The 27,153-nt window shown below is 41.5% G+C and overlaps 1 protein-coding gene across 9 annotated transcripts in view; it reads left to right on the top strand.

Annotated features, from left to right (window-relative positions):
• klhl29 (kelch like family member 29) overlaps positions 1 to 27,153 on the top strand; it is a 280,668-nt gene that overhangs the window by 79,817 nt on the left and 173,698 nt on the right. For all 9 annotated transcript variants that reach the window (XM_011491437.4, XM_078943199.1, XM_004083387.5 and 6 more), the window contains one exon: positions 13,871 to 14,167. In XM_011491437.4, coding sequence (XP_011489739.1) covers positions 13,895 to 14,167 — 273 coding nt within the window. In that variant the 5' untranslated portion in view covers positions 13,871 to 13,894. The remainder of the gene's footprint in view (positions 1 to 13,870; positions 14,168 to 27,153) is intronic.

Below are 27,153 nucleotides of genomic sequence, written 5' to 3'. Positions count from 1 at the left end.
GCTGCTGCAACTTCCAATTATTTCAGAGAAGTACCTTTCCCTTGTTCTGCATAAGATCTGGTTATAAGCGTACAACTCCGCCTTATATATTCCATAATGAACCTGGAGTTTTGACTTGCGCCACTTTCGCTCGGCTCTGCGGCACTGTTGTTTCTGTGCCCTGACTAGATCATCATTCCTCCAGGGAGCTTTCTGTCTGTTTTCTCAATTGAACTTTCATAGGGGCAATGGCATCCAGAACATTCAAGATGCTAGAAGTAACAGAATTCAGCATTTCATCAACATTGGCACCAGAGACGTTTTCAGGGTTTATCATTTCTACAAACTGTGCCCTAGTGCTCTCATTTATTTGTCTCCTTTGGACAACTGCAGGGCCAGGCGGTGGTTTGGGAGCAACAGACAGGTCAAAGAATACACAGAAATGATCAGAGAGGGCGACATCAACCACACTGACATTGTAAATAGTAACCCCCCTTGTGATGAGCAGGTCCAGAGTGTGCCCTCTGCTGTGGGTGGGGCAACTCACATGCTGAATTAGACCAAAGGTTTCAAGGACAGCATTGAGCTCTTTTGCATTTCTGTCATTGACATTATCAACATGAACATTAAAATCACCTGTAATGACTAGACCATCAAAGTCTGTGCACACAACTGAGAGCATTTCAGTGAAATCATCAATGAAACTTTGGCTGTGCTGAGGAGGTTTGTACATAACTATGCAGAGTAAGGGAGGAGTTTGTTTTAACTCAATCTTAAAGGACACATACTCAAATGATGAAAACACACCAAATGATAGTCTGCGGGTTGCAATATTATCTCTAAACAGTGCAGAAACGCCTCCACCCTTTTTATTTTCTCGATAGTAGGTTATTTTTGCATTTTAGGGCCTCAGAGTGAGCACAGCCAGATTTGCCCCCTCCTTATTTTTATCTGCCCCCCATGGTGGGGCTGGCTAAATCCAGATCTACAAGAGCAGAGGTGTCCGTCTTTGCATCAACTCCTCTTTCTGAACTCCTGGTCTGTAGCATCGCACTGTTCTTTCCAAAGTGCTCCGATACGAAGAGCTACAGAAAATGTCGATATACGTAATGATCAGGGACGATTCATTGAAATGGATGAAGGCTGAAGGCAACAATAAACACAAAAGATTCATGATTGCAAATAACATTTCTCAGTAAAGGAACATGATCCATAACAAAGAGCCATACGCTCACCTGCATCGATGACCTCCATGAAGTACTCCATGCTCTTATATTCCTGCAAATGGATTTATAATTGACCAAATGTAATTGTGTTCCTGATAAACCTGATGTGTCCTTTAACAAAGAAAACCATATTCAGCAATTCTGCAAGTGGATGAGATGCGTAGAGGTTTTTTTTTTTCTTCTGGTAAGGATTGGAAAATTGGAGACTAAGAGTATGTGCATAAAACATGATCTAGAAGGTCAGTCTGTGGAGTTTATGCATTCCAAAGACGGCGTTTGTGCGAGTGAGACGTAACTTTTTTACAATTTATTCACGAGAATGCTGACCACACGTGGGAGGTATTTGCATTATATGACAGCCTGAAGCTGCATTATGTTTGACTAAAGCAAAGGAAGACCGTAAATGATGTTAACTCTGACATTGACGAGCTGTTGGGAAAATGATATGGCATCAAATAACAAACGACTTACCAGTTTGTTGAACTTTGCGAGTCAACTACGTGAGACGGTCTTGTTGCTTAATTGCTTCAGTGATTAACAGCTTTGTCGATTCATTACTGTCCATTGACTGAACACCCAGTTGTGGCGCCCATCACATTTTTATAGATGCTGGAGCTTCAACTTGCTGTTTCCCTGCTTTTTCTCTTTTCAGTCACTTTTTTTCTGGACAAGTTGAGAAATAAATGTTTTTAAAAGACATTTTGGCTGTAGCAGGTTTATTTTCTGTTCCGGCCATGCTTTATTATCGCTGTTGCACTAGATAGAAGCACATTCCTTAAATCAGCACTCCCCCCTACAATTTAGCGAACACCTCATTCTCTTTATCTTCACCCGCCTTTCTGTTTTTGCTTCTTTATGACCATCTCAGTAGCCTCTCTATTTGTTCATTCCACTTGCCCTAGGCTGTCTCCCAGGCCATTAATCTATCCCGCTCCAACCACTCCTCTGGGCCAGGACATGCCGCGCTGCCATTTACCATGCACTCTGAAATGCCACTGTCTTCATACAGATATGAAACGACGGACACTGACAGAGAATGGCTTTTAGAGAAAGCACCTAGAGACATATATAAAGTGGAGACAGAAACCTTCCACGCTTTCCCACCTTCTTCCTTACTTCTCTTTTTCTCCTAAAACCAAAGTAAATCATGCCGCGCGTAAGAGTTTGATGATGCCTCCCTTAACAAATGCACTAAGGATGCTACAGTGCCTGCCCTTTTGAAAAGGTTGAGATTTAAGGAGATTAATTTGCTATTGGATCACATAGAAGGGATTTCAGGCTCGCCTGGATCCTGCCTGGACAGGCAGCAGTCAGTGGTGGTGAGGGATTCTAGCAGACGGCCCGCTTTAATCTGTTTGAATGCTGCCTCGATCCCGATCTGTGTGAACCTGGATTAGAGAAACGAGAAACGTACCTTAATTGGTGACCTTTTTGTTTCCCATTCTTGGTGAAAATGCTTGTTTTATTTAAGTTAGTGGCAACAGATTGAAATTGTTTTGTATCACAAATTTGGAGATTTAAAATGGTAAATGTGCTTTTCTGTCTTCCAAGGTCCAAAGAAAATACTTATGGACAGTACAAAAAAGCAATAAAATAAGCAAGTATTATAAACTTAAAAAAAGACTAAACTACTGCTGACTAAAAAGCTTAAAAGTTGAAAAAAGGTGACCGTACCAAAACTTCCAAATAGGGGATTGGTATCTAACAGCGCTGAACCTTACATTGCTGAGAGTTGAGATGATTTTGTTATTTGAAGCATGTTATTTAAAGCACATAGTGCCTTGGGGTGTTTTTTTTTGTTTTTTTTTGTGAGGACTGAACAATCAAACACACTTAAAAGCTCAAAAAAGTTGAGTTTGCATTAGAAAGGCCCTTTAAGTTGGCTGCACAAGTCTCAAGTCCTGTGCTCCCCTTAAGACGCAGTCGCTCTTCTCTACAACCCGCCACGGACCCGGACAACCCAAAAAAACTCCCAGCACCCGTACGGGTCAACCCCCCTCGTATTAGCATACATGCCACTGGAAATGTCCTGCAGGAAGTTTTGCAGATGAAAGTGCATCTAAACTTGTTGAACTGAAACTTTCAGGACAGGCTGTCATGGCAGCATTGCAGCGATGCGTGCTCACCTCACATAAATAAACACCCTGGAGCTGTCGTGTCAACATTTATTCTTGGACAGTAGCAAACTAATTGTGCATAAGGCATTTGTAAATGTTAAAATAGCATAGTTTAAACACACATCTGGAGGTTTTTTGCATTGCCGTCAGGGTTATTAGAGTGGTCAATGGAATTGACGTGTGTGACACAAACAATACTATCTTTGCTGCCTTGAAAACCTCCTGTAGAAGTCCACAGACAACGGCTCTCACTCTTTTTCAGTTTTTCGCAGGGTCACTGTGGCCGCTCCTCATCCTCCTTGACGTGGTTCCCATCCCTTCCTTTCATTTAGTTCTCTTGATCTGTTTTCCCTGCTGGCCTCTTATTGATGCCTTGTAGTCCTTTTCTGCACATTCTAAGCAAGTTGTGTTGAAAGAGATGGACGCCTGCTGCTCACTGTAATCTCCACAGCAGCCATCTAGATAATTAAGTCGCAGTTCTTTCATTTTTACCTTATGTCCTGCGCTCAAACCCCCCCCCCCCCCCCCCCCACACACACACAAGGCTGCAGTACCCACAGCAATAGAGCAATCTATGGAAAGCCTCCGTATTTCATGCATTCCAGCTGCCATGTGTGTGCGTCTGATGTGTGGCAGCCATAATGAGAGCTGTTTGTTTTGACGCCATTGTTGGTTTTTGTTTGAAGAACAGAGAAATTTGTGAAAAGGATGCAGCGGGGAGAGAAAAGACGACAGCTGCCATGGGCCACAGAGGATACACACAAACACACGTAATCACATGCAAAAAAAAAAAATGAAAAAAAATAAAGGATGTGATTGGCATTTGGAATTACTGAAAAGGAAAAGCTTGCAGTTTGACTGCATGGGAAAGCGTGCCGATCGGCCTCAGGGTGCCAGCGTTGTTATAATGCAGCGTTTTGTTAATGTCGGTGTTTGAATTAACTGCATGACAGCATTCAGTGGTGGACACTGCACTTCCCCAGTGCCCCTTTAGGCTAAAGACGTACACGGGAAATTTGATCTGTTCCCGGAACTTCAAGTACAAACATTTGTGACCTCTGAGATAGCTGATGTGCAAATGTATGAGAGTAAAAACGACACATCACGTGTTGTTTTAACGCTCTAAAAGGCAGAATAATGTTGTACATTATCTGGTCTTTTAATTCTTATGATGCTGTTTTTTGGTAAACTCTAAAAACCTGTGTTGTTTTCTAGGACATAGTTTCCACAGAGCGGCAGGAGTTCATTAGAAATTCACCTCTAAGTTGTGGGTGGGACTGTCGGCACAGAGTACGCCTTATAATCTAAAATGAATCTTAGGCTGAATCCCAATCCTTCCCCTACCCTTTCGGCTTCTCCCTATCCCTACGATTAGCCATCCAAGCAGAGAGATATGGAAAAATAGTGTCTTCAAATCTGGACATTACTACTACTCCATGATGTCCTCAGCGTAGCTTCCAGCGCACGGAAAATCCCCAACGTCACTTTTATCATTTTAAGAAGTCATGCAGAAGCATAAGTGGATGCATACATTTAAATGTAAACCTCTGTGCTTTAGGGCACATCCACATAAAGTAGTGCGTTCTTTCTCTGCATCATAGCGGGGCGTCTACCAGCAGACGGTTACCCAGCTCCAAGTCACTACCACTCCCCCTTTTAAGAAAATAGTTTCAGACACCACTACTGCTCCCAATGCCCCTACAATTGGAGTAATAGTGAGGAGCTAGAGGGGTAGGGCATATATTTGGATGATGCCTTAATCTGAACTTTTTTTATACATGTTCTCCATCATGAGAAAAATGCCACAAACACATGGTAAAAATACCGAAGACACGGTTTTCTGAGTGGGTCTTTAACAGAATTAAGAAAATTTAGTGGTTAATTACGTGACGTCATGTGACTGTCTGCTAGCATGATGTAGAAGCTGTACCGGAACACTTCTGTAAAATGTTCATTTAAGGTTTTGGGAGTTTTACGGTATTTCCCCTAAAGATGAAAAAAGTTGGTTTATAGGATATGTAATTTTGAAATGATCCAGAACAACAGTGATTTTTTTTTTTTGTGTTTTTTTTTACCACTGGAGTTAACCAGGAAGTTGACAGAAAAAACGTTTGAGTCAGACATCGTTTGTTTCATCTTCGTGTTTTTATCTTTTCTGTTTTGTTGATTTTGATTTTTTGTCTTAAATAAAGGATTAACTGATGGTGATCAAATGCATATTTTATTTTTCATGCGTGCAGTGCAAAGACATACATAGACAACCATTTAAACATAATATATTTATAGTATAAAGCCAAACAATGAGGGTTATCTTTTGTTGCCTTCATCATTAACTCCCAGAAGTTTTTTTCTGATCCACACTGAGCTGAAAATTTCCTGCCATGTGCAATATTTGTCGATCTGTAGACAGAATAACCCTTAGCCTTGCTTCTTTTATTATTTTTTATTTTTTCTCTGTCTGAATACAAGAGAACCATTTTTATCCACTTTGAATAATCTGGCCTCTGCCCGCATGCTTAATGAAAGAGGAATATTATCAAAGAGCGTCTGGTCGTGGCAAATTGAGGCGGCGTGCACAAATCAACCACCGCCGTTTCATCAATCAAGGTGTCGGTTTGATGTTCTGCTTGCCATCCCTCACTATGATCTCTGAACCAGTGGGACAATCCTAACCAGGAGATGATATAAGAATCTGTGAGGTACAGGAGTCAGATTAGCTCCAGGTCTGCTCTGAATTCATCATCAGTGATTATTATAGGACTCACTTATTGGCTGAATTCTTTTATTTCGAAAGAACTCACAATGTGCAATTTTAAAGGAGATAACCCCATTTCTGTGACTTACAGGTAACTCTATTTAGCCCCACCACTCCAATCAGAGCTATAATTGGGTTTGCTGATGGCTGTAAAGCTCTAGTTCCCCTCCAGCTATTGGGATTAATACAACTCACTAATGCAAAGAATCGCTCCCAACAACAAGCGTTTTGGTTTCCATGCCAGCAGGTGGTCTCATTTCTATGCACTTCCCAGAGATTAAAGATGTTGCTTCCCCACGCTCTTTTTGAGCTAATAAAAATAAACCTAGAGCTATTTTTTAAAACTCTGTACTTTATTTCTCTCTCAATGTTTTCAACTCCTATTCCATGTGTGCAGAAAATTCAAAGCTGCTGAATTTTGAGGATGAAGTTCATGACATTGTCTGTGGGTCTGATATTTAAGAAAGAAATGAAACAAAGGTATGCGTTGGGAACAAATTATAAACTACATGTGATAATTTCCCAACAAAAAACCCAAAGAAGACTGAATAATGCATGTTTTAACTTCTTTTGACTTTTTAATTTTTTTGCAATTCGTTGCAAACAATCCTAGTTTGATATATCTATGCATCGAGTTTGTCTATTTCTTATTTTGATCTCTTAAAAAAAACAAAACAATTCCAACTTGGTGGAAATAAGAAAGTAGGGTGTTAAATAAGTTTCTGTGCTGTAGTTTTGCGTTCAAGTGATACCACACTGAATTTAACAGTCACTCTATTTTTTATGTATTTTTTCAATATTTCATGTCTAAATCCTGTCCTATGTTGAAAAAACATTTGCAGGAAATCACATTGGAAAAAAATTGTCAGTACAGAGCAAGGACTCTCACCTTACTAATGTCTCGAATGCGGTGTAAGGTCAACGTACAACAGTATCCCCCGTAGGTACGTTGAACTACCATAAGCTTTACCAATACTTCCCCATACACTTACCACACACATGACAATGGTGCGTTCCATTTTCATGAAGAGAGAACTGCAGGACACATGTGCTCCCCTTTGTGATGTCCTCTCTACGACCCTTCAGGGGCCTAGACGACCCTGCATGGGTCAAACCCCGTGACTAAAGCCTAACAGGAGGACTACATATAGAAGAACGGGGTTCCTTCATCTTCTCTGGGTTTTGGCTCTGCAGTGAATCACACTAAAGGTTACTTCAGACCTGCCTGGCCGATGCATAATGTATGAGACAAGTGAATACTGTGGCAATAAACACATAGCTGAGAAGGAACTCGTCCTGGAACATTGTGTTAGGCTCTTATGCTGCATCCTTGGAGTTTACTTGTGAGCAGAGTGCATGCTCTGCTGGCCTTATACTGTGTGCGCTAATGGCAGTGTACCCCCCCCCCCCCCCCCCCCCCAGGGCCACTCATTTACAGAATTACTGTCCACACACACTAATAGCCTTACCATCCCCAGCCCACATGTGTACCTTCTAGACTTGCTGACAGACAAATTGATCATTGGTACAGGCGTGTGTGTTGTAGCATGTTGCTGTTTGCGCGCTGGCATGCAGAAAGCTGGGCTGTCGCTGGGTCAATAGCAGTAAACAGTACTACAGATTGGAAATGGAGCTCTTCCTCTTGGGGAGTATCAGTAATGTGTGGACTTAAAGGCAGCATTAGGCGCCGAGAAGAATGTGCCAGCAAAGCTAACCTTACACCCAGATCAAAGGAGTAACACCCCACAACCAACTCCGCTCTGATCCCATCCTTAGCGCTCCTTCTCTGCTTCCGCCTGCACACAGGCATTCTGCCGCTGTCATTTCTCATGTGCTCATTTGCTGGCTGTCTCTCTAGTGCTGCCGCGCTCTGTCCATCTGTTGCACACCCTCTTTCTTCACGTCTCTCTGAGGCTCCCCGTGTATTCCCACATGGCTTTGTTAACGCAGCTCTGTCACACACACCCAACACTCTGCATGCCGCCTCGGAGTGACAGATGCTGTTCTAAAAGGTGCAGGCCTCACATTCCCACCTGCCAGATAACTTTTCATTTCAGCTAATCACTCCATCATTGCTCGGGTGCTTGAGTTAGTCTCCTGATGTGCTCTGTTGGAGTTTGGAAGTCACTCAAACCGCAAAGGGCTTCAACATGGTGCTAGCACTCCGGACGAAGGGGAATCAGGCGCTAGAAACCTTAGACTGCTGCAGATATTGGCATTTGTCCACACAAGGAACCCTCCCACTTGACTGTTATCGCTTAACCTTGTATTGAGAACAAAAATGTCACTAGAATTGCATCCTTTGCAGCCCATTGAGCAGAAACCATGTCTCCACCGCGTGTCATGACATGCAAGGGAGATGCCAGCTGCTTGGACTACTGATATAGTTTTTCCCAGGTTCTTTGCCAACACCCTTGTTGCTGTTGGAAGCCAAAGCTCTTTCCTTATCATTTGTGTTTTGCAGGATAAGTAATCATAATTTTTGGTTTGGTTTCTTATCTCTCAGCAAGATTCTTAGTCATCAGTTTTATCAGAAATCCTGTCACACACTCGGCTACGGATATTAGCATGCAGACGGGGTTGTGGGAGCTGCAGGAGCTCATTAATTGTTGATGGGCATGATTGAAATGCTGTCATTGTTTTTTTTTAATTAAAGAGAGCCTTTGATTGACTTAGATTGGGCACCTCGCAGCAAAGATGATCATCTCTGTGCGGAAAGAGTGTTGCCTCGTCCGCAGCTGACAAGAACTTCCGTTAACACAAAAGAAAGTGACCAAATCTTCATTGGCGGCGTCTCCCAGGAGCACGGCAGCTCCGAGCAAAGTGTCATTGGAGATGTGAAGTATTTAAGTGTTTATCTAGTCTGGCAGAGACCACAGGTGTGCGAGGTGTTGGTTTCCACAGGCAACTCTGAGCGAGCTTTCCTTTATCACCGTCTCATACCTCACCCAACAAACGCACACTCTCATCCTGGAGGTGAGCGCGAGCACAAATGTGCTTTCCAGGAGTAAAAGAAACGTATCTGTAAGGGAAGTTTAAGTTTAATTAGCATAATAAATCCTTCTGTTTCATGCAGGACCATAAATGGTCCTGCATGATAAGTGGGATTTGTCTTGGTCATACTTGCTCTCCAGGGATCGGTTTCCATCCCGCAGTTACCCGGTACATACTGACAGTGCAAACCACGGCAGGAATGTGCTTGGAGGACTATGCACACATTAAAAAGGAAGCCGAGATTCTGGAAATACCATATGGGTAACTGAGTGACAGAATGTAAGGCATGGAAATCCGAGTACCGTCCCTACTTTAAACCAACAGCAAACATCTGTTATACACGCTCCCCTCCACAGACCCCCACCATAACTTACTTTATGAGTTGACACAAGAAAAACCACAACACCAGTTTGGAAACTTTGATTCATTTCTTCATTTTTTTTCTTTTTGCCCACTGCCCATATTAATCACCCAATGTATGCAGAAATATAGGGAGCAATGTTGCATATCTGAAGGGAACATTTTATTACTAACTTACCACTTTAACAATCTAAATGTAATGAGGCATAACCACTATATTGCACAGAAATTAGTTTTTCAGATTCCTGATTTGATTTCCCTTAAATATATATAAGGGGACATATTATAGCGTGCAGCGACTCGGACCTAAATCAACAATCTTTCCATCCCTGCAGGTTATTCTGGTGCGGTTTTTCTTACTCCTGCAGGTCTTAGATGTGTTTTTTTTTGCGTTAAATGTTTCTGCTTCTTCACCCCTGTTCACTATTTAGGATCTTTGGCTATTATAAATGGAATCAGCATCTGTGCAATGTGTCCTTTGTTGTGTTTAAAGGTTCAGATGCCTATTTGCAAACCAAAGCATCCTGTGTGAACATAGTAGTACTCCAAACTACTTTAAAATACTGACTTCTACCTCGTACATGTACAATGAGTACAATAAGGCCACCTTGAAAGAAAAAATTAAAATAAAAACAAATGAGAATAAAGTTGTAAAATTATGAGAAAAAGTCAGAAATTTACAAGAATAAAGTTAGATGGATGGATATTTATTGTCATTGTCACAGGTACAATAAAATTCAAAAAGTGTATGCATTAAGTGCATACATTAAGATAAAAAAAAAATAATACATTGAAATTCTTTAAAAGTGCATTATACGGTCACTAAAAACAGAAAATTAAAATGTATTTGTCGCCAAATAGAAGTGCATTAATGTAGTCATTAAAAAAAGGATACACAATTGATAGGTTTTAAAATTGTTAAAACATGAAAAAATAATAATAAATATGAAGAAAACACTACATGACTATGTAACTGTGAAGGAAAAAAAAGTTTTAAAATCTTGAGAAAAAGGGGTAATTTTACAAAGAAAAAGCCATTCTTTTTCAAAAATAAAGCTGGTGGTGAAAGTTTCCACCCACATTATGTGCCGACTAAACCCATCCCTGCAGGTATTCATGGCGATGCCATAAGGCTGCAGTTTATCATAGGAATCTATCTGCTAAAATGCATTAAGACGTATGCAACTATACTGCCGACGGCGTATCACTTATCAAGTCTCTACTCGTGGGTCAAGAATCTTTACCACCAGTGTCAAAGTCTCCAGGGAAACCACAGAACTCCTCTGAATTGCTCCATGACGTAACCAGTGAAATCCGGCCGTCTCCAAACTTTGTCCTCCACGAAAGTCGCAATTTCCTCATATGTGACATTTTCTTCTAAAAGTAACCCAGTTTCCTGCAATTTCTTTCCAATGTCTTTATGATTACAAAATTAGTCGCCAAAAGACTTTTTTTCCCTGTTTGTAAAACTGATAAAGTAACCGATTACAATGCACTCAACTCACACTCAAACACAATATTGGTTGTTTTCTTACTGTTTTTGTAGTAAACAGCCTTTTGACTCATAAATGTATGACTCTAATCTTGTACATTTTATTTATTTAGGTACATTTTTAACTTTATTCTCATATATTTTTTTATTCTTTATTTTTATGCTTGCCCTAATGCTTTATAGTATACATGTGTGCCTTGTAAAAGTTATAAAATGTGTTTTTACAAAACAGCAAACCTTTCAGAACTGCAAGGTTGAATTATGCTCTGGAATGGTTTAAGCGTTCTTTGAAGTTACAGGCACCTGCCTGTACCTTTGACACCTGCTGTGCTCGAATAAAGCTGGATATGAAATGGTGGAAAACTCCGGTGGCAGTCCAGTTTATTTATTAACATTGACTTCCTTTTATCTCCAGCAAAAATGCAAAAAAGGAGCCCAAAAACAGGAACTAAAAGTCATATTGTAAAACAAGTCACTTAAAATGCATTTCATTTACGTCCCCAAGTGGAAGCTAAACAATCGGATGCCAACTTCAGTCTTGTAAAACTTTCCATGGTCACAAACGGTCACTAGAACTGTCATTTTATAATTTTGAGAAACTTTATTAGCAGGATTAGACAGCTGGTTGCTGAGTATTATACATCATTATTATTACGGTGTGTGGGGACAACTGTCACAATAATCCATGTTTGGAGTAAAATGCAGCTTTTTTATTTTGAGGTCAAAGTCAAAGTCAACTTTATTGTCAATTCTTCACATGTGCATCACATACAATGAATCGAAAATCCGTTTCTGGTTGAGGGCTCTTCTGTTTCCTCTCTGCAAAAATAAACTTTCCAACTTGGTCCGTTTTCTGTTACCTTTGCTGGCTCGGGACCTTTGCCACTTTGAGATAGTAGCTGATAGATTTGCATCACACGACTGAGCAGCTGGAAATGTGTAAATAATGTGTCGGATGTGGTGGAGAGAGTCCAGTCGTTTTTCCAACATAAAACTTCCTTCAGAATCAAGTTATAAATAAAATGAAAAGAATTTAGGTCAACTTTGTTATTTATCTGTTTTATAAACCGGTACCAATCCACATCCCAGGGTTTTGGGGAACACTGGTCTAAACGATTAATTCTAATATTATATTATATCTATAGAATAGAATATATATTCAATTTTGAATAAATATTCAAAAATGAAAATTAATTTTAGACAGTGATTGTCCAAAGCATGTTTTTATCCCCTCTTATAGTCAGTTAACCAAATATTTTGTTGTTGTTGTTTGAAGATCTAAATATTTCCTTGTGACGTGGTCGGCTGATTTTTCCAGGAACTTTACAGCAAAACTGGAAGATTTGTATGACTTTTAATAAATTACAGTCTTCACTATAAATCCCAGTAGGTTCACCATGACATGTCTGCACTCCACATTGTTACAGGATGGATAAAAGGGAGAAATTGTGAGGAATTATCAAAGCAGCGGCAAACAATTCTTCATCTTGTGCATGGCCGGCTATTTTCTTCCTTTTAATGTTCTTATATGGAGAAATGCTCTTTTTTTAGCAACAACATGGACCTTAAGAGGTTACCTTTTACCAACTCTGTTATTGTTCCACCCACCTTGTTTCTCTTTCTGCACAATTTTGGGGAGAAAATGTAGGTTATTACAGTGGGTTACTATGGAATGGAGAGAACGTTATTGCAGAGGAGCCCAGGAGAAGTTCCTGGAGCTTTTGGTCGCCCTGGCCAGCCGTGTTTGCTTTGTTCGCACAGAGCGGATCCCCCCAAAAAAAGGTAATGAAATGAGGACGAAGGGAAGCACAGAATGCGGGATGAAAAAGACGGTGAAAGGATGTTAAAGAGGCCGACACAAGAAGGGAGAAGCAGAGAGTTTAGCAGCAAAAGAAGGGAGACGCTTCCAGCAGTGCCGGTGCTCCCACCACAGGCTGTCTGGTGCATCACCAGCATCAAAACATTTCCAGTTTGCTTTAAGACGCTCGCTGTTGTGCAGTTTTTTTGCGTCCGTCTTAATAGTGCATGCACAGTCATTCTGCTGCCGTTGTCGTGTAGTGCACCATCACACACACACACAGATGCACACAGGGAAGCTGGCATTTCAAGGCGTTCCCTCCTCTGTGAGGCAGAGAAGCAGCGCGACAGACCCCAGCGTGCAGAATAAAGACTTATCATCCACTGTCATTCTCTCCTTACACACTAAGGGATTTTGCATGGGGCTTGCTAAACCGGGTTTTGAGGTTGTTATTTATTTATTTCCCCCCACCGTTATCTGGGGGGCTCTGGAAGCATAACGTGCCTTTTAGGTGAGCACAAAGCTCTTGATGATGGATTTTACTCCTCAGATCCGCTGCATCTTTGATTTATGATATAATATGAGAGTGATGCGGTGCTCATCCACTACAATAGCCCCGTGCTCTGTTCTGATGTGATTCTGGCTCACTGTCGCCTCTTAGCCTGTCACAGCCTGCTGTGCCTGAAAAGGGGGGAATGCTCAGACGCTCTTCAAGGGCAGCGTGATTGAATTAACCCGCCATTAGATGTACCAGATGAGCTGTAATTGCAGGGTGTATTTATCAGTTCAGATGAATGAGTTTTGACCACGAGGTCATGTTGTCACTATACTACCCCCCTCTAAAAGCTGTGTACCTGTTTGCATGCAGCCCAGCTGTAGCGTTTAAACATTTCGTTGCGCTCCTCACGCCGTTTACCACTAATGATGTTTTATTTTAGGCCTTGCAGCAGCCCTCGTCTCTCTCCCAGCATTCACTAATGACTGGCAGAATGGGATTAATACGACAAATGAGCTGCGGTGTGCTCATGTGAGCGTGGCGTTGACACCCTCCTGCCTCCGTCTGTGAAAGCTGTCCCTTTGACCGAGTTCTCCCTCTTCCAAAAAACAGGACAAATGTCACGCTGACCTCTCTCTCTGCTTGTCACACAGGCTTGTCCCTTCTGAGAGGAAGTGATGTCACGCCACCACCACCGCTTCGAGAGGGACTACCGGGCACCTTGGGAGCGCAGAGACATCCGTCCTTCTGTCCTCCACAATGGAGGAGCCAACCATAGCTGTGCCTCTGCCGTTGTCAATGGCAACAACCGTCCAGGGCTTCTTCCCCTCCCGGTGATCCCTTCCCTCCTCCCCACCCCGGCTACAGTTGCCGTGACAACATCGAGCAGTGACATAGCGGTCAAGCGAGGCATCACGGGAACAGGATCCATGGCTTCGGCAACAGCAAAGGTAGGAAAGCTGCTTCCTCTGACTCATCAGTGACAATCTGTCTTCCTGCTCAACTTTGTTTAGAGTTTCTCCTTTGGCTGTCAGCTTTTAAATCAGATTGTGATGACCTCCCCAGCCTGACATGGTATCAAACTTTTGTCTTTGTTTTCCTTTTTTATTTTTTCCCTCCCATTTTTCTCTTTCCTCCCACATTCTCCGAACATCTCAGCACCGACATGCCTGTCTTCATGGTTCAGCTGCCTCCGCTCTTCCAGCCCCTCCGCCTTCTCATGCTTCTGCTGCTTCCTCCACTTTCCACTTTTATCCCTCATCCCAGTATCTGCTCTCTCCGCACATTCTCACTCCACTGACCCTTTCTTGGCAAATCATTTACTTTCCATCTTCATTTTCAGTTTCTGCCAAATGGCAGAATCGTCCTGACTTTGCCCCTTCAATGATTCTCCTCTTTTGCTTCTTTCATTAGAAAATTAACATCTGACAGTAACTCAGATGGATGCTTCTGTCAACAGTGGAAGTTCACAAATGTGTTTTTGTTTTTTTACTTTAAGTGCTTTAGTTTATTCCATATTGTCGAGGAAAGGTCTGCTGTGAGTGACATGCACCCTCCTCTTCATCGTTTGCATCCCCTTCAATGTCAGATCATTTGCTCTACCCTCACCAAACTCTCAGAAACCTTCTGTGTCTCCAGCTCCTGGTTGGTCTGCATTAGTAAAAACATCAGCATGATAATTAAGCCCCCTAAGTGCACTTGATTAAACGTCCCCGCAGAACGCGTTGACCACAGGCACAGTAAATCTGCTCCGACACCGTGTGGCCCCCTCTTTCACGCTGAATAATTGCTCACATTCATACAAAGTCTCACCAAGTTGCACTGAGGGGTGTTGTCATCGTTCAAGAGCTGCCAGAGCAATTAGGTGCTTTGCTTGCACACCTCCCTATAGTTACAGTATGTGTGAGAAGTCTGTCTGCACCGTAGATGTACGCAGATTTTTTCAAAAGGCCTCACGTGTCTTTTCTTTGGGGAATTACGGCTCCGCTTCTTCTCATCTAATCATTTGCAATGTTGGTGATTCACATACCTTAAATGCACAACTGCCCCTACGGGTGGATACAGGCTGTCTGAAAAGGGGCAAGAAGCCCGTTAGCGCTGTTCACGTGATGAGTGCGCTTCTTCGGTGTAACCTTAATGCTAGTGGGGAAAGTAGTTATTTAGAATGGGCATCCTACAGGCTTTACAAATCACATTTGCAGCATTTGCACGTGGTCAGTAAGGAGCCAGAACTCGCACCTTAGTAACCACGAGAATGTGGTGTAAAGGCATCGTAAAACAGCATCACCAAAACGTGCAACTTCCATGAGCCTCAAGAACACTTCACGATACGCTGACCACGCTCACGACAATGGTACGTTCAAGGTGGCCACACAAGCCACATCGGAATGCCATGTTCACCACTTCCAATGAAAAGGCTAAGTAGGCACGCGCATATGTGCGTTTGGGCTTTCACAGTCAAAACTCTCGTGTTCACGCTTCGCTATGCAACTTCTTAAGCCCATTTTCGGGCTCTACATACAAAACCAGCATTTATTAGACACGTGTTGAATGTTTGACCCGTTGAACTTTGACCAATTCGGATTAGGTAGCATGAATAGCGTCCATTTTATTCAACGGGAGTGCCGACCATTTGAAAATTGATCATGAAGGAGAAATTTGATAATGGCGCTTTATGCCTAGTTGGTCATTTATTGGAATAGAGCTGTGAGGAAAGTGGAGATTCTAAACAGGACTGTAAAATAGGTAAATTAGGTTGGTTCGTTCCCCTTCAGATTCCTGCACACAGAAATGAATGAATAATGACTCGGAGACAGTTACTTATCTTTAGTGGTAGTTGTACTCCGCACAAGAAGCACAGATTTGTACGAAGGGTTACAGACAGATGAACAGGTTGCTGCATCAAAGTCCGAACAAAGAAAACAGGGAATGGGCTTGGTATATAAATCCTGTATTTGCTTATTCAGAAGATCATCCGATGGAACCTGATGTGAAAATCACACCCACAGGTTGCTGCTGGAGAGAAGCTCCAAGGTCAGGGAGCTTCAAGTGTCAGATCTCTCTGAGGTTTTAACAGACATTTGCCAGAGCACAAACACCAGCACACACAAAGTTGAAAAGGGAGGATGAGGAATGTTATGAGACAATAGTCTTGGTTGTGCTTTCTTCAAATGTAACATAATTTTGAGATCATAATACATAGTGAATCAAGTTTAAACCATTAGTGTAATAAAAAGTAAAAGTTAGCGTAATAAAAGTAAAAGGGAGTTTCTAACTATTCTGTTTCTAATTATTCCTAACAAGAGCTGTGGGGGAAAAACAAAACCTGGAGCAGGATTTGCCACATACCAACTGTAGGTACATGCGCTAGTATCAGGCAGCGATAGTTCAGTGAAAACATCGTGTACTAAAAGCCTGCGCTGAACGCAGGTTCTTGAATGCACCCCACGTGCCCAGTGTGGACGCAGCGTCAGACACACCTGCACTCCCCTTACGATGCGGCTGCTCCTCTCCAACCCAGCGCACATGAAACGGCATGTTCTTTTGAATGCCTTGACATGTCAGGGAAACCCCCGGATGGGTGCATGTGACTTAGGCAACAGCTCTGGAAAGATTGAGACGTTTACAGAAGGATCTGAAATCACAGGAGCTTTTCGGCGCTCTTAGCTGCTCTCCCGTGATCTTTCTCTTTCTGTCATCTCTGATCAGTCGTTGGTGGCCGCAGACAGCGTGATGGACGACTGCAGCCCTCCCTTCATGGTCTCCGTGTCTCTGCTCTGTCCATGGCTACACTAAAAAGCTGACAGCTCGTATCGATTTTCACTGTTTGGGGACTCCTTCTTCATAAACACACCAGCCCATCTGGGGAGGGAGAGTCCAGCAGGCAAACCTGCATGGTCTGAAAGTGATCGGGCTCCACAGAACGGAGCGGAGCGGGGGGCTGTTGGCTAAGATAACCTTCGGTTTACCTCGGCTTTAGCGATAAACTAAAAACTAATCAGGGGGATTTAGATGAACATAATTGTGGAGTGGAACAAATGCTGAAACTTGAAAAGGACCATCTGGCTGCATCATCCACAGGGATGTAAAGCTGACCACACGGAAGAGTGAACTGCAGTTAATTTAGAGTTGCATGTTGCTCGCCAAAACATTGATTCAGTTTAGAGGAACTTCATGTAACTGTGTGCTTTCGTCAACCCCGTGCAGTTAATGTCTACATCTCATTCTGTCTTCTGAGAGGAATAATAAACATGTGCTGAACAGGGCAGGTTAATGTCCTATATCTTTTCTTCTCCCTGCTGGATGTTTTATTGAGTCTGTTGTAGATTCCAATTGCTTAACAATCAGGGGAAAATGATTGTTTTTCATCATACATGCAGCCACTAAGGCTGAATAAGATATGAATGCAAAGACTTTGAGATGTGATCTGACTTCATGCATCAACTCGACACACAGTGTTGCCTTTTTCAAGCAGGATTAATGCAGTGTCATCTGTTTCTTGTTGAAATTACTGGCTTCCTTCTGTTCTTGTCAAACCCACAGGTGCTTTGTTGCAGAAGCAACATTATTTGCAGCTCGCTTATTAATTCATATACTTTACGAGCAAGGAGATCGGGTCGTCCATAAGGCATGCAAGGAACTCGGCGTGATGTTATTGGGTTTCAGGACATCAGCCGTGGTATTGACTGACATGCAAACTTCTACCCAATGAAAGACGTGTGGCGATGCGAGCCGCCCTCTGAGTGCCGGGAATAATGTTCCCAGAGAATCTTGGTACCAAATTAAGAAACCCGAATATGCAAGTGAAGCTGTGAGCCAATCCTCATTATAAGTTCTTCGATGGCACCCGTGATAAATGACAGAAGGTAATCAAATCCTTTTTGCAATCAATAGAATTATTTATTTCAGCTTGTATACCTCATTGATTACTGTTATCCCCAAGTCCATTAGAGATTATTAAAGCCACTACAGACATGATGGCTCTGCACTGTAAGAGCCAGTGCCGCTACTTTATGTTATTGCAGGGCTTGATTTAATGGCTAATATAAGTAAATTATGGATGCGCTGCTTTGGCTTGATGGACATTTTTTCTAATCACCTAAATCCGAAGATTAAAAGCTACGCCTATTTGATTTATTGTCGTATCCTGATTGGTTTGTACGGTGGCCCTGAAGGACAAAGCATGTGCAGGTAAGGTTTGCCAGATTTCTTGCTGATAAGATAACAAAGTGTCAATTAAATATGTGCACAAACAAACAAGTAAACAATAATTATTGCCCAATCCTTTTGCATTTTACAGGTCGATTTGATTTTTATTAACAACTTACCGAAGACAGATGGATTGTAGGAATAAAAATCGATTCGTCAACCAATTGATTCATCGTTACACCTCTAATAATCAACATTACATTTTAGAAATCAAAACAAAATTTAAAATGAAAAAGAAGCAAAATGAATTCAAAATGAAATGTTATTAAACGAAACACAATAAGAAACCAGATACTAAGAACAACAACATTTGAGTTTTGTCGTCTGAGTTTTTTCAAATGTCCAGATCCTAATGAAAGTTGGATGACCTGTAATGATCTGTGGTGAGTTTTGCTGCCACTCCCCACCTGGTTTTGCCTAATCCTTGTCATTCCTCCCACCTGTGAGCGACAGTATTTAGGACTGACCGTTCCTCACACACTCTTCCAGTTCTCTGTTTTTTGTAACCTATTTCTTTCCCCGGTTAGAATTTAGTCCGTCCCCTTGGCATCGATTTGCCTTTTCTGCCTCGTAGATCTGCCTCTGGAGTACAGATTGGTTGGATTTGTTTGCCTTCCCTGACTGGATTTCTCCTCGTTTCAAGCGTGCTCCTTCTCCATCTTTGTTACTGTGAAGTTTCAGCGCTCTCCTGTGCTACTGGCTATGCCTTTAACTTGAATTTAAATGAATATATTAATTAAATGAATATATTTATTCCTGTGAGTGCTCCTATTTTGGGTTATCCTACTCGGATCATTACACCATCAGTACAGAGCAGATCCAGTATCGATCGCTTCATGCCAAATAACTTTTGGTTGAAATGATGGACAAACATCATCAGCGATGTCGAAGTATCTACCTTTCTTCTTTTGTTTCAATTTTTTAACATTTTGCTTTCACTGCAAAATCTTGACAAAAGTAAAACGACTGGCTTGCTAAAAAAAATCTTATTAAGGTTTTTAATAGTAAAATAATCGTAATTTTCGAAAATATGTCTTAGTTACTAGACTTTTTTTTTTAAAATTAGAATTCTTAGTAAGACCATTTGACATTTTATCCTGGTAGGAGATTTTTTCTTGTTTTTTTAAACATTTCTTTTTCCAAATTCTAGAATTTTGGCCTATTTCTGGGGGCCTGTTTTTTGCTACGTGGAAAATACTTTTGTTTTTCCGAAACGTTTCATTTTTATTTTTTATTTTTGTTTTTGATTGATTTGATGGTGTGATTTGCACTTCAGGGCCACCGTAGATCTAAAAAATAAAATCACCTCTGGATTTCTTTGTGAAAAATGTTTACAGTGTGTCATGAAGTTGTGTTAGCACACATTAATGGGTACTTTTAGGTTAATGGGGCTGAAGCTGGAAGTCTTATCTGGTAATATATTATTGAGGAAGCATCTTCCTATGAAAAGCCTGCTGGACTGTGGATTTTCCTGCATGCCCTAATCCCTTAATGCTAAAGATTTTAGTTCATCTTCCCTTGATATTTAATAGCAGCATATTTGGAATGTGTTAAGCGGCTGCCTTTTTGAGCTAATGCTGGCTGATATGAAATAGGTGCAGACTGATCTAAAGAACTAATAAAGGGGACTTTACCTGTAGGTTTATGTTGATTCTCCATAGAAACCTGCTTTTTGAATCACATCAGTTATTTCTCAGATGAAAAGTTTGGTAATAGAATTGTGTTTGTGGTGTGCACGGCAGGCTCCAATTGGGACTTGTGTGCTCGGCCTGTGGCAGTCTCATTAGTTAAATGCTGAAGAGTTTGTTTTCATCTTTGCCGCTGTGATGGTCAGATATCGGTGGAACGGCATGACACTGCCGTCTTTTAGGCTGAATATTTTAGGCTGAAAAAGCACATTTTTCTCTCGTTTGTCAGACCAGGCTGGGGAAAACAATTGACAGCAGAGTCCTGGTGATTGGTGGTACAACCTGAACAGGATGCCAGTCTGGCACCAACACAGGGACATGACAGCTACATGTACGGTCAGTTTAGCAGCACCAATTAACCTAACATCCACATTGGGGTTAATTGATCGGAGACTACGCCAGCTGTCATCGTGCAGCAGGTGGAGTTCTTCCTGCTGAAGTATCGCTGAACTACAAAAGAGATGAACAATAAAAAAAACAGTCAATTCAAGTGGTATTAAACAAAAAAAACAAAAAAAAAGTTTAATCTTAGTTAGTTGGATTAAATCCATGAATGTCCCGTCCCTAGTATCAATAAAACATTTTGACATTTAAGAGCTTGATTTTTATTTTATTCTTTTGTGTGTGTGACTGGTTGTAGGTTCTTCCTGTATGACGGACCGACAACACGGTAATGGCTAATTTTTTTTCTAGTAATCCTCAATGCGAAAACATAAATCTCCTTTTGGTAAAATGGGCACAGAGGAAAAAGTTGTCCCTCTCATCATCATTCTTCCTCCACCATACTTGACGATTGTTTGAGGTTTGAAGGAGAGTCATCAACGCTCTGTCAGCTCAGATGCTTCCTCCGCCATGTTTTCCAGAGCAACAAAACAAGTTACTACATCAGTCAGGCTTCCACCATCAGGTTTTGGGGTTCTTTCATGGGTACCTTATAGTAAAACTCGACTGAGTGACCCCGAGGGTTCCTTCAGGGGTCACCACAGCAAATCAGCTTTCTGGTTCGCACAACAGTTTTTACGGCGGTTAGTAAAAACTGTTAGTAGGTTAGTACTTCAGGAAATCTGTGATGTCATATATAAAAATGAAAAAAGGGGGAAATTATTTCCTTTTTAAAATCCACGGCGTTGGATGGTCGGACACAGCTAAAACTGTCCAAGCAATCACGTTTTCTTGATTCCACTATGTGGAAAAGAAACAGAACCCAAAGTCCCTATAAATCTGCATAACCATGAAATCACACGTCATCGAAATACGCCATATACTTTCGTATTTCACAAGGAGATCGATGGAATGCATTTTTTGGGAGCCGTCCTTCTTGCTGAGTTTCACATCGTCAAAAAAAAAAAAAGCCCATTTTGATGCGTTGCCAACAACAATCAATGCAGACTGTCACAGAATAAAATGAAAATCACACTTTCTGTATTGTTGGTCATTGATTTCAGACAGGTCAATTAGTCAGCGGATTGAAGCAAACCCTCTGCTGAGAACAACACAACACCAAACAGCAGGAATAAGAGCTTCACTGTTGAGGCACAGAAAACTGGCAGAAAGCATGCCACATCCCATTTTCACCCCATGCCATGTGACGACGAGTTGTATATTTTAGACAGCTTAAAAGCATTTTTTTCAGAAACAATGTTTCAACTGCTAGAGCCTCATCAGTAGTTTTATTTTTATTTTTTTGGCTTTCATAGGAAGATGAAGAAACTCCTTTTGAGTAGAAGTTAGTTTTTGTCAAGAGTCTTGCAACAAAAGATCCTAGAATTTCAGATTCTCAACTGTCTGCAGCTGAAAGGAGGGGAAACGTCGTTTGAAAAGTGGGGTAACCTTGTGAGGAGTTGCTGTGAAAGATATTGAATGTGAATAGATTAAAGTTTGAGAAGGAGGCGCATGTGGGGAAGCTTGATGAGGGAGACAATAGAGGACGGGAATGAGGCGGTGCAGCAGGAGAGAGTTTTTTTGCATTAGCTTCAGATAGGAATGGGAACACTGTTGAGCAACTCTATCATCCAGATAAGATGAAACTTCAGATTTCAGAGGCTCTCGAACTCACCATGGGGTCTTAAACTAGCTCTATTTAGTTAGGAGGAAAGCCAATAAAAGCAAACATCAAAGGAAGACAAATGATTGGGTTACAGGATGAAACAAATTGCATGAACAAATTGGAACGTATATGAACCCTCTTAATATGAATGGTTTTAACCAAAGTCATGTTGTCTGGAGAATTTTTTTTTCTATACTGTGCTGCAGCATACAGATCCAAATTTTATTTTCATTTTTTTGTGGGGAGTCTATTTCTCAGAGAGTCAATTTAAGTCTTATGCAAGTTTAAGTATGCAGAGCCAGAAGTCTGTTGCATCTTTTTTTTTTTTTTTTCACTCCTTAAGTGGTTAAGTGGTTCATGTGTCAGAGTATATTTAAGTGCTGAAAGTCAGTTTGGATGACAATGAGCTAAGATGAACTTGTCAGCTCTCTCTGCCTTGTCGATTCTGTTTAAATGCCAGTTTAAAGACCAGCCGTCAGCGAGTCCACCAAAAGCTGCTGAAGCATCTTTTTTTTCCAACTTTCTCTGATTAGATTCTTCCTTAATTCCTAATCCATAAAACACAATTCCCAGATTATTTATTAGTTTTCCTCAGTTGATATATAGAAAGTGGACCCACTCCAGTGAAAATGGTGTTTTTAACATGTATTTCTGGTATTTTTCTGGTGATATATTTAAGAAAATGAAGCTAGCATTTCTTTGATTGGTTTTAAATGTGTGTATTTCTCCATTCTGGCATCCACTTGCAGACAAATAAATCCATGAACGTCTGTTGTTTTCCTCGTCTGAGCTGGAATATACGGCTGGATAGCTCCAATATGGCTATTCATTTTTTGTTGCACCGCTAATGTCAGATTGGGGTTGTGAGGAACTGTAAGATATTGGGAGAGCATGTAAGCAGATGGGTGACGGGAAGTGGGGGTGGGGTTGCTTCGTGCCAACAGTCCCACCCTCAAGTTTCTAATAAACTCCTGCCGCTCTGCAGAAACAATGTCCTAGAAAACAACACAGTTTTTACATTTTTGGCCAAAAAGGGAATAATCATAAACAAAATACCACTGGGATTGATTTGAAAACAGATTAACAGATGATCAGAGTGGTACTTTAACAAGAAGCAGTACAAAACACCTAAATGCAATTTATTCCAGGTTTGGATGCCTTTTCACCGCTGGATGAGACCCGGCAGTGCTGCAGTGATTGCTAATCAAAGACAGGAGAAGCTATACGGGGAGACGGGGCAGATAGCCAGACAAACTGAAAGACACCTCAGTGGTGAAGACTGCCTGCTGTCAGGCTGTCAGAAAAGGAGGATTGTTTATAAAAAAAAAGGGAACTGTCAAACCTTTTTTTCTTATCTGCATTCAAAAACAGATAAAAAGTGAGATCAGGAATTTGACAGATTTATCAGAAAGCCAGTGTCCTCCTCAGGCAGTCGGGACATTGCCACCTTTTACAGTCAAAAGAAAATATTGATAGTGATCTTTCTTATTTAAGGGGGTAAAAAAAAGACATATAATGATAAAATAGCAGGAAGACGTGGGAGGATAATGAAACGGGTCAAAGAAAAGCCAAACGCATCTTATCTTCTGTCCTGTCAGTCTCACTGTGACAAGATGGTCCAAAGACTTTCTTCCAGTTCCATCCTCTCATAGAGCTTTGCTTTCTGTTGAGTATTCCCAGTCGTTTTTATATTTATTTTTATAATATCTTTAGGTTTTCCATATTTCATGGATGTTTTATCTCAATGGAGATTTAAGAGAAATAAGTTACTGAAAATAACTATCCACCCTGTTGAGGGGGGGATAAGCTCCTGGCCGTACACTGGTCTCCTAATATGGTTTCAGCTCATAGAAACCAAAACAGAGAACCGAGTACCCGGTCTATGAAGTCTCAATAAGTCCACCTATTTGAGATTCTGTTGATTTAACTGGGAGACTTAAACGCCCACATGGGCAATTTGGATGGAGCTTGGGAGGTCGCAATCGTCTTGAATGGCCTCTTTGGGATATGAACCCCAGCTCTACTCTGCTACTGCTCTTCTGCACCGGTTGCAGTTTGTCTTTAGCAAACTCCATGGTGCCATCAGTGCATCCTAAGCAGGAGGTCATTGAGCAGCTTTGTAGTTGTGTCCAACCTTTTGGCTGTGTGTCTCTTAGCTTTAGTGAACAGACAAAGTAACTGAGGAAGTAAGTAATAAAGCTCCTTCGTGGTCCTGATTTGTTTTGTGATTTAGAAATTTGGGGTCTAGGGCCCCCTGCCAAGGGCCATGTGTACAATCAGAGCAGAAGCTTGATTTGCTTTGCTGGCAATAAGACAAACTTGTTCTTGTGTATGTTGGACTTCGGTAGGGTTGTCACTTGTTCTGTTTATCTATTAACACAACTGGTCCTGGTAGGGGTTGGAGGAAGTCTACTTCAGGGACAGCTCTCCTCTCAGTTTTTTGCAGATGACTGACTTCAGTTATTCAGGAACATCTGTGTGAACGGCTGCAATGAAAAATAGCTCCTATGTTTTTGGACCTAAAAAAGGAGGTTTACCCTGTCCGGATAAATGTAGAGCTCTTGACCCAAGTGGAGGAGTTTGGGGTATTGAAAACAAGTGATGGGTGAATGAGATTGACAGACAGATCAGTATTAATGCGGTCGCTGGATCAATCGCTTGTAGGGAAGAAGGAGCTGAGCCAAAAGGCAAAGCTCTAGAGTCATTGATCAGTCGGCGTTTCTGCTCTCACTTATGGCCTTGATATTTGGGATTTCAATTTTAAAACAAAAGATCCCGAATATGGAGTTCTGTCACCCAAGAGGAGGTTGAAGCAGAGTCGCTGCTCTGCCCCACTGAGAGATGCCAGTGGATCCCAGTGGAGGTATTCTAGGCATCTCCCACCGGGAGGAACCCCCGGAGGACCCAGGACACATTAAGGTGACTACGTCTCTCGGCTAGCATGGGAACAACTTGGGACTCCTCTGGCAGAACAGGAGGAAGTTTCTATGCAGAGGGAGGTCCAGGCACTTCTGCTAAGACTGCTGCCCCGGCTCCAGATAAATGGTAGAAGATGGATGCATGGGAAAAATCTGATTTTTGAAGGTGTGTGAAACCTGTACAGCTCAGTGTCTGAAAGGATGATTGATCACTGGAAGCCTGTTCCTCTCCTTTTCTCCTGTGTTTCTGTATTTTATCTGTTAGTGTGGGTGGGAATGGGCAGCGGCCCTCTAAACACTCCGGCTTATATGAGTCTGGCTCCAAACTGGCGGCCTGGTGGCTCAATCTAATAAGCAGTCACTAGATTCCTGATTCACATCTCTTTCTGCTGCGTGAAACATGAGATGCAGGTCCCTTCTCCATTTATGTTGCTGTGACTGTGCAAGAGAACATGCTTTTGGAAAAGTCGAGGAGGTGTGCTGTCACCTAATACCGTAGTCCGCCTCTCCCACAAGAACACAGACGTCAGTGTTGCACTGGTTTTGCTCAAGGAAAAAAAACATGTTTTTCTTTGTTCTTGTCATTCTGCTCCTGATGCTTCTATTTAAAAAAGTTGCATATCTGTTCTAAAGTTTAGAAATCCCTGCTCTCAAGAGGGACCGGCTGACAATCCCACTTCTTCTGCAAGAAATAAACCCAAAATCCAATTATTAGATGGCAAAGGTTTGCATAAAAATGATTTAAGACAGATTATGTCGACTTATTGCCTTAAACTAGTACAACTTAGATGCAGGCTGTATAAAGGTGCTTTGTCTAATTTAGTATTTGTTTAGTCAATACCACCGGATTATTTAACAGAAATGGGGATTTTCTTGGCTTTTCATAATTCTGTGCTGATGTCCAATGAAAATAGTGGAAAATCCTAAAGCCGGTATTAAATTATGTTCCACTTTAAAAGCAATAGTCCACTGGCACCAAATGGTAGCATTTTACACACTCAAATAAGGAGCTCTAAACATATTTTCCTGCGTCCCCACTTTGTTTACCTTCCATTAGAAGCCATAAAGTTCAGAAGAAGAAGAAGAAGAAGAAGAACCCTAAAGAAGGAATAAACAGCTGGTGATTGGCAGATGTTAGATGTAATAAAATACTCCACCATTTTACAAATTAATGAGATGCCGCAGCTTTGTACAAAACAAAGTGGTAACCCTTTGACTTCCTGGACTGAAGCTGTTTTGAAGCTGGAAAAAATTGGCCTCTGCTTTCCTGCCTGGAAATGTTTCAGCACCTGTCAACGGTTTGCATGTTTGCCAGTTTTTAGTTCACAAAAAGATGCCAATGACATTAAAAAAAAACTTTAAAAGAGCTCCATAGAAACCCAGGTGTGACCACACCTTTCCTTTATTTTTTAGTCAGTTTTGATTTTCACAGACAAATATCTGGACCCTTTTGATATGTCATGAAAGTGTAATCAGGATTTTTTTCAACTAAAACGAATTAAGTACTGCCTAATATAAATAGTAGTTTTACTAAATAACATATCAAAATGTCCAGTAATTCTTACTCCCAGTCTGGCCATTAGTTTTAGTTAACAGTAGGTCAAACCTTTCACATTATATAATTGCGCCTACTGCTAATTGCCTAACATCTTATAAAATCTGATATAAATGGCCTTTTTGGTGTTTTTAACATGTTCTTGTAGCATTTTTTCTGACGATGGAGGACATATGTAAAGAAAATTAAGCTTAAAATTGCCTTTCTGAGTATATCTTTATTGAAATCGTTGTGAATCAGGTTAATATGCTGTTGGAAAAAGATCATATTTGTGACGTCGAAAAATTTCAAAACTGCACGGCTGGATGGCTCCAATGATGCTCGCCATTTTTGCTGCACGGCTAATATTTGCCTCCATAAACCCCCTCCTCTCGCTGAAGAGGAGAGGTCTGTCTGGCTATTTGTGTGCACGGAGCTGTTGTTCAGACAGTATGCGGCACGCGTGTAAAATTAATAAAATCTGCGCCAGAGCGCCCCGACTATGGTGTCAACCTGCTGCTGTGATGACCGTATTTTGGGC

The sequence above is a fragment of the Oryzias latipes genome, chromosome 24 (genome assembly GCF_053564925.1).
Source record: "Oryzias latipes strain Hd-rR chromosome 24, Olatipes_Hd-rR_3.1".
Classification (NCBI taxonomy): Eukaryota; Metazoa; Chordata; class Actinopteri; order Beloniformes; family Adrianichthyidae; genus Oryzias; species Oryzias latipes.
The sequence above is the reverse complement of the archived record's forward strand: the minus strand, read 5'-3'. Positions and strand labels throughout refer to the sequence as shown.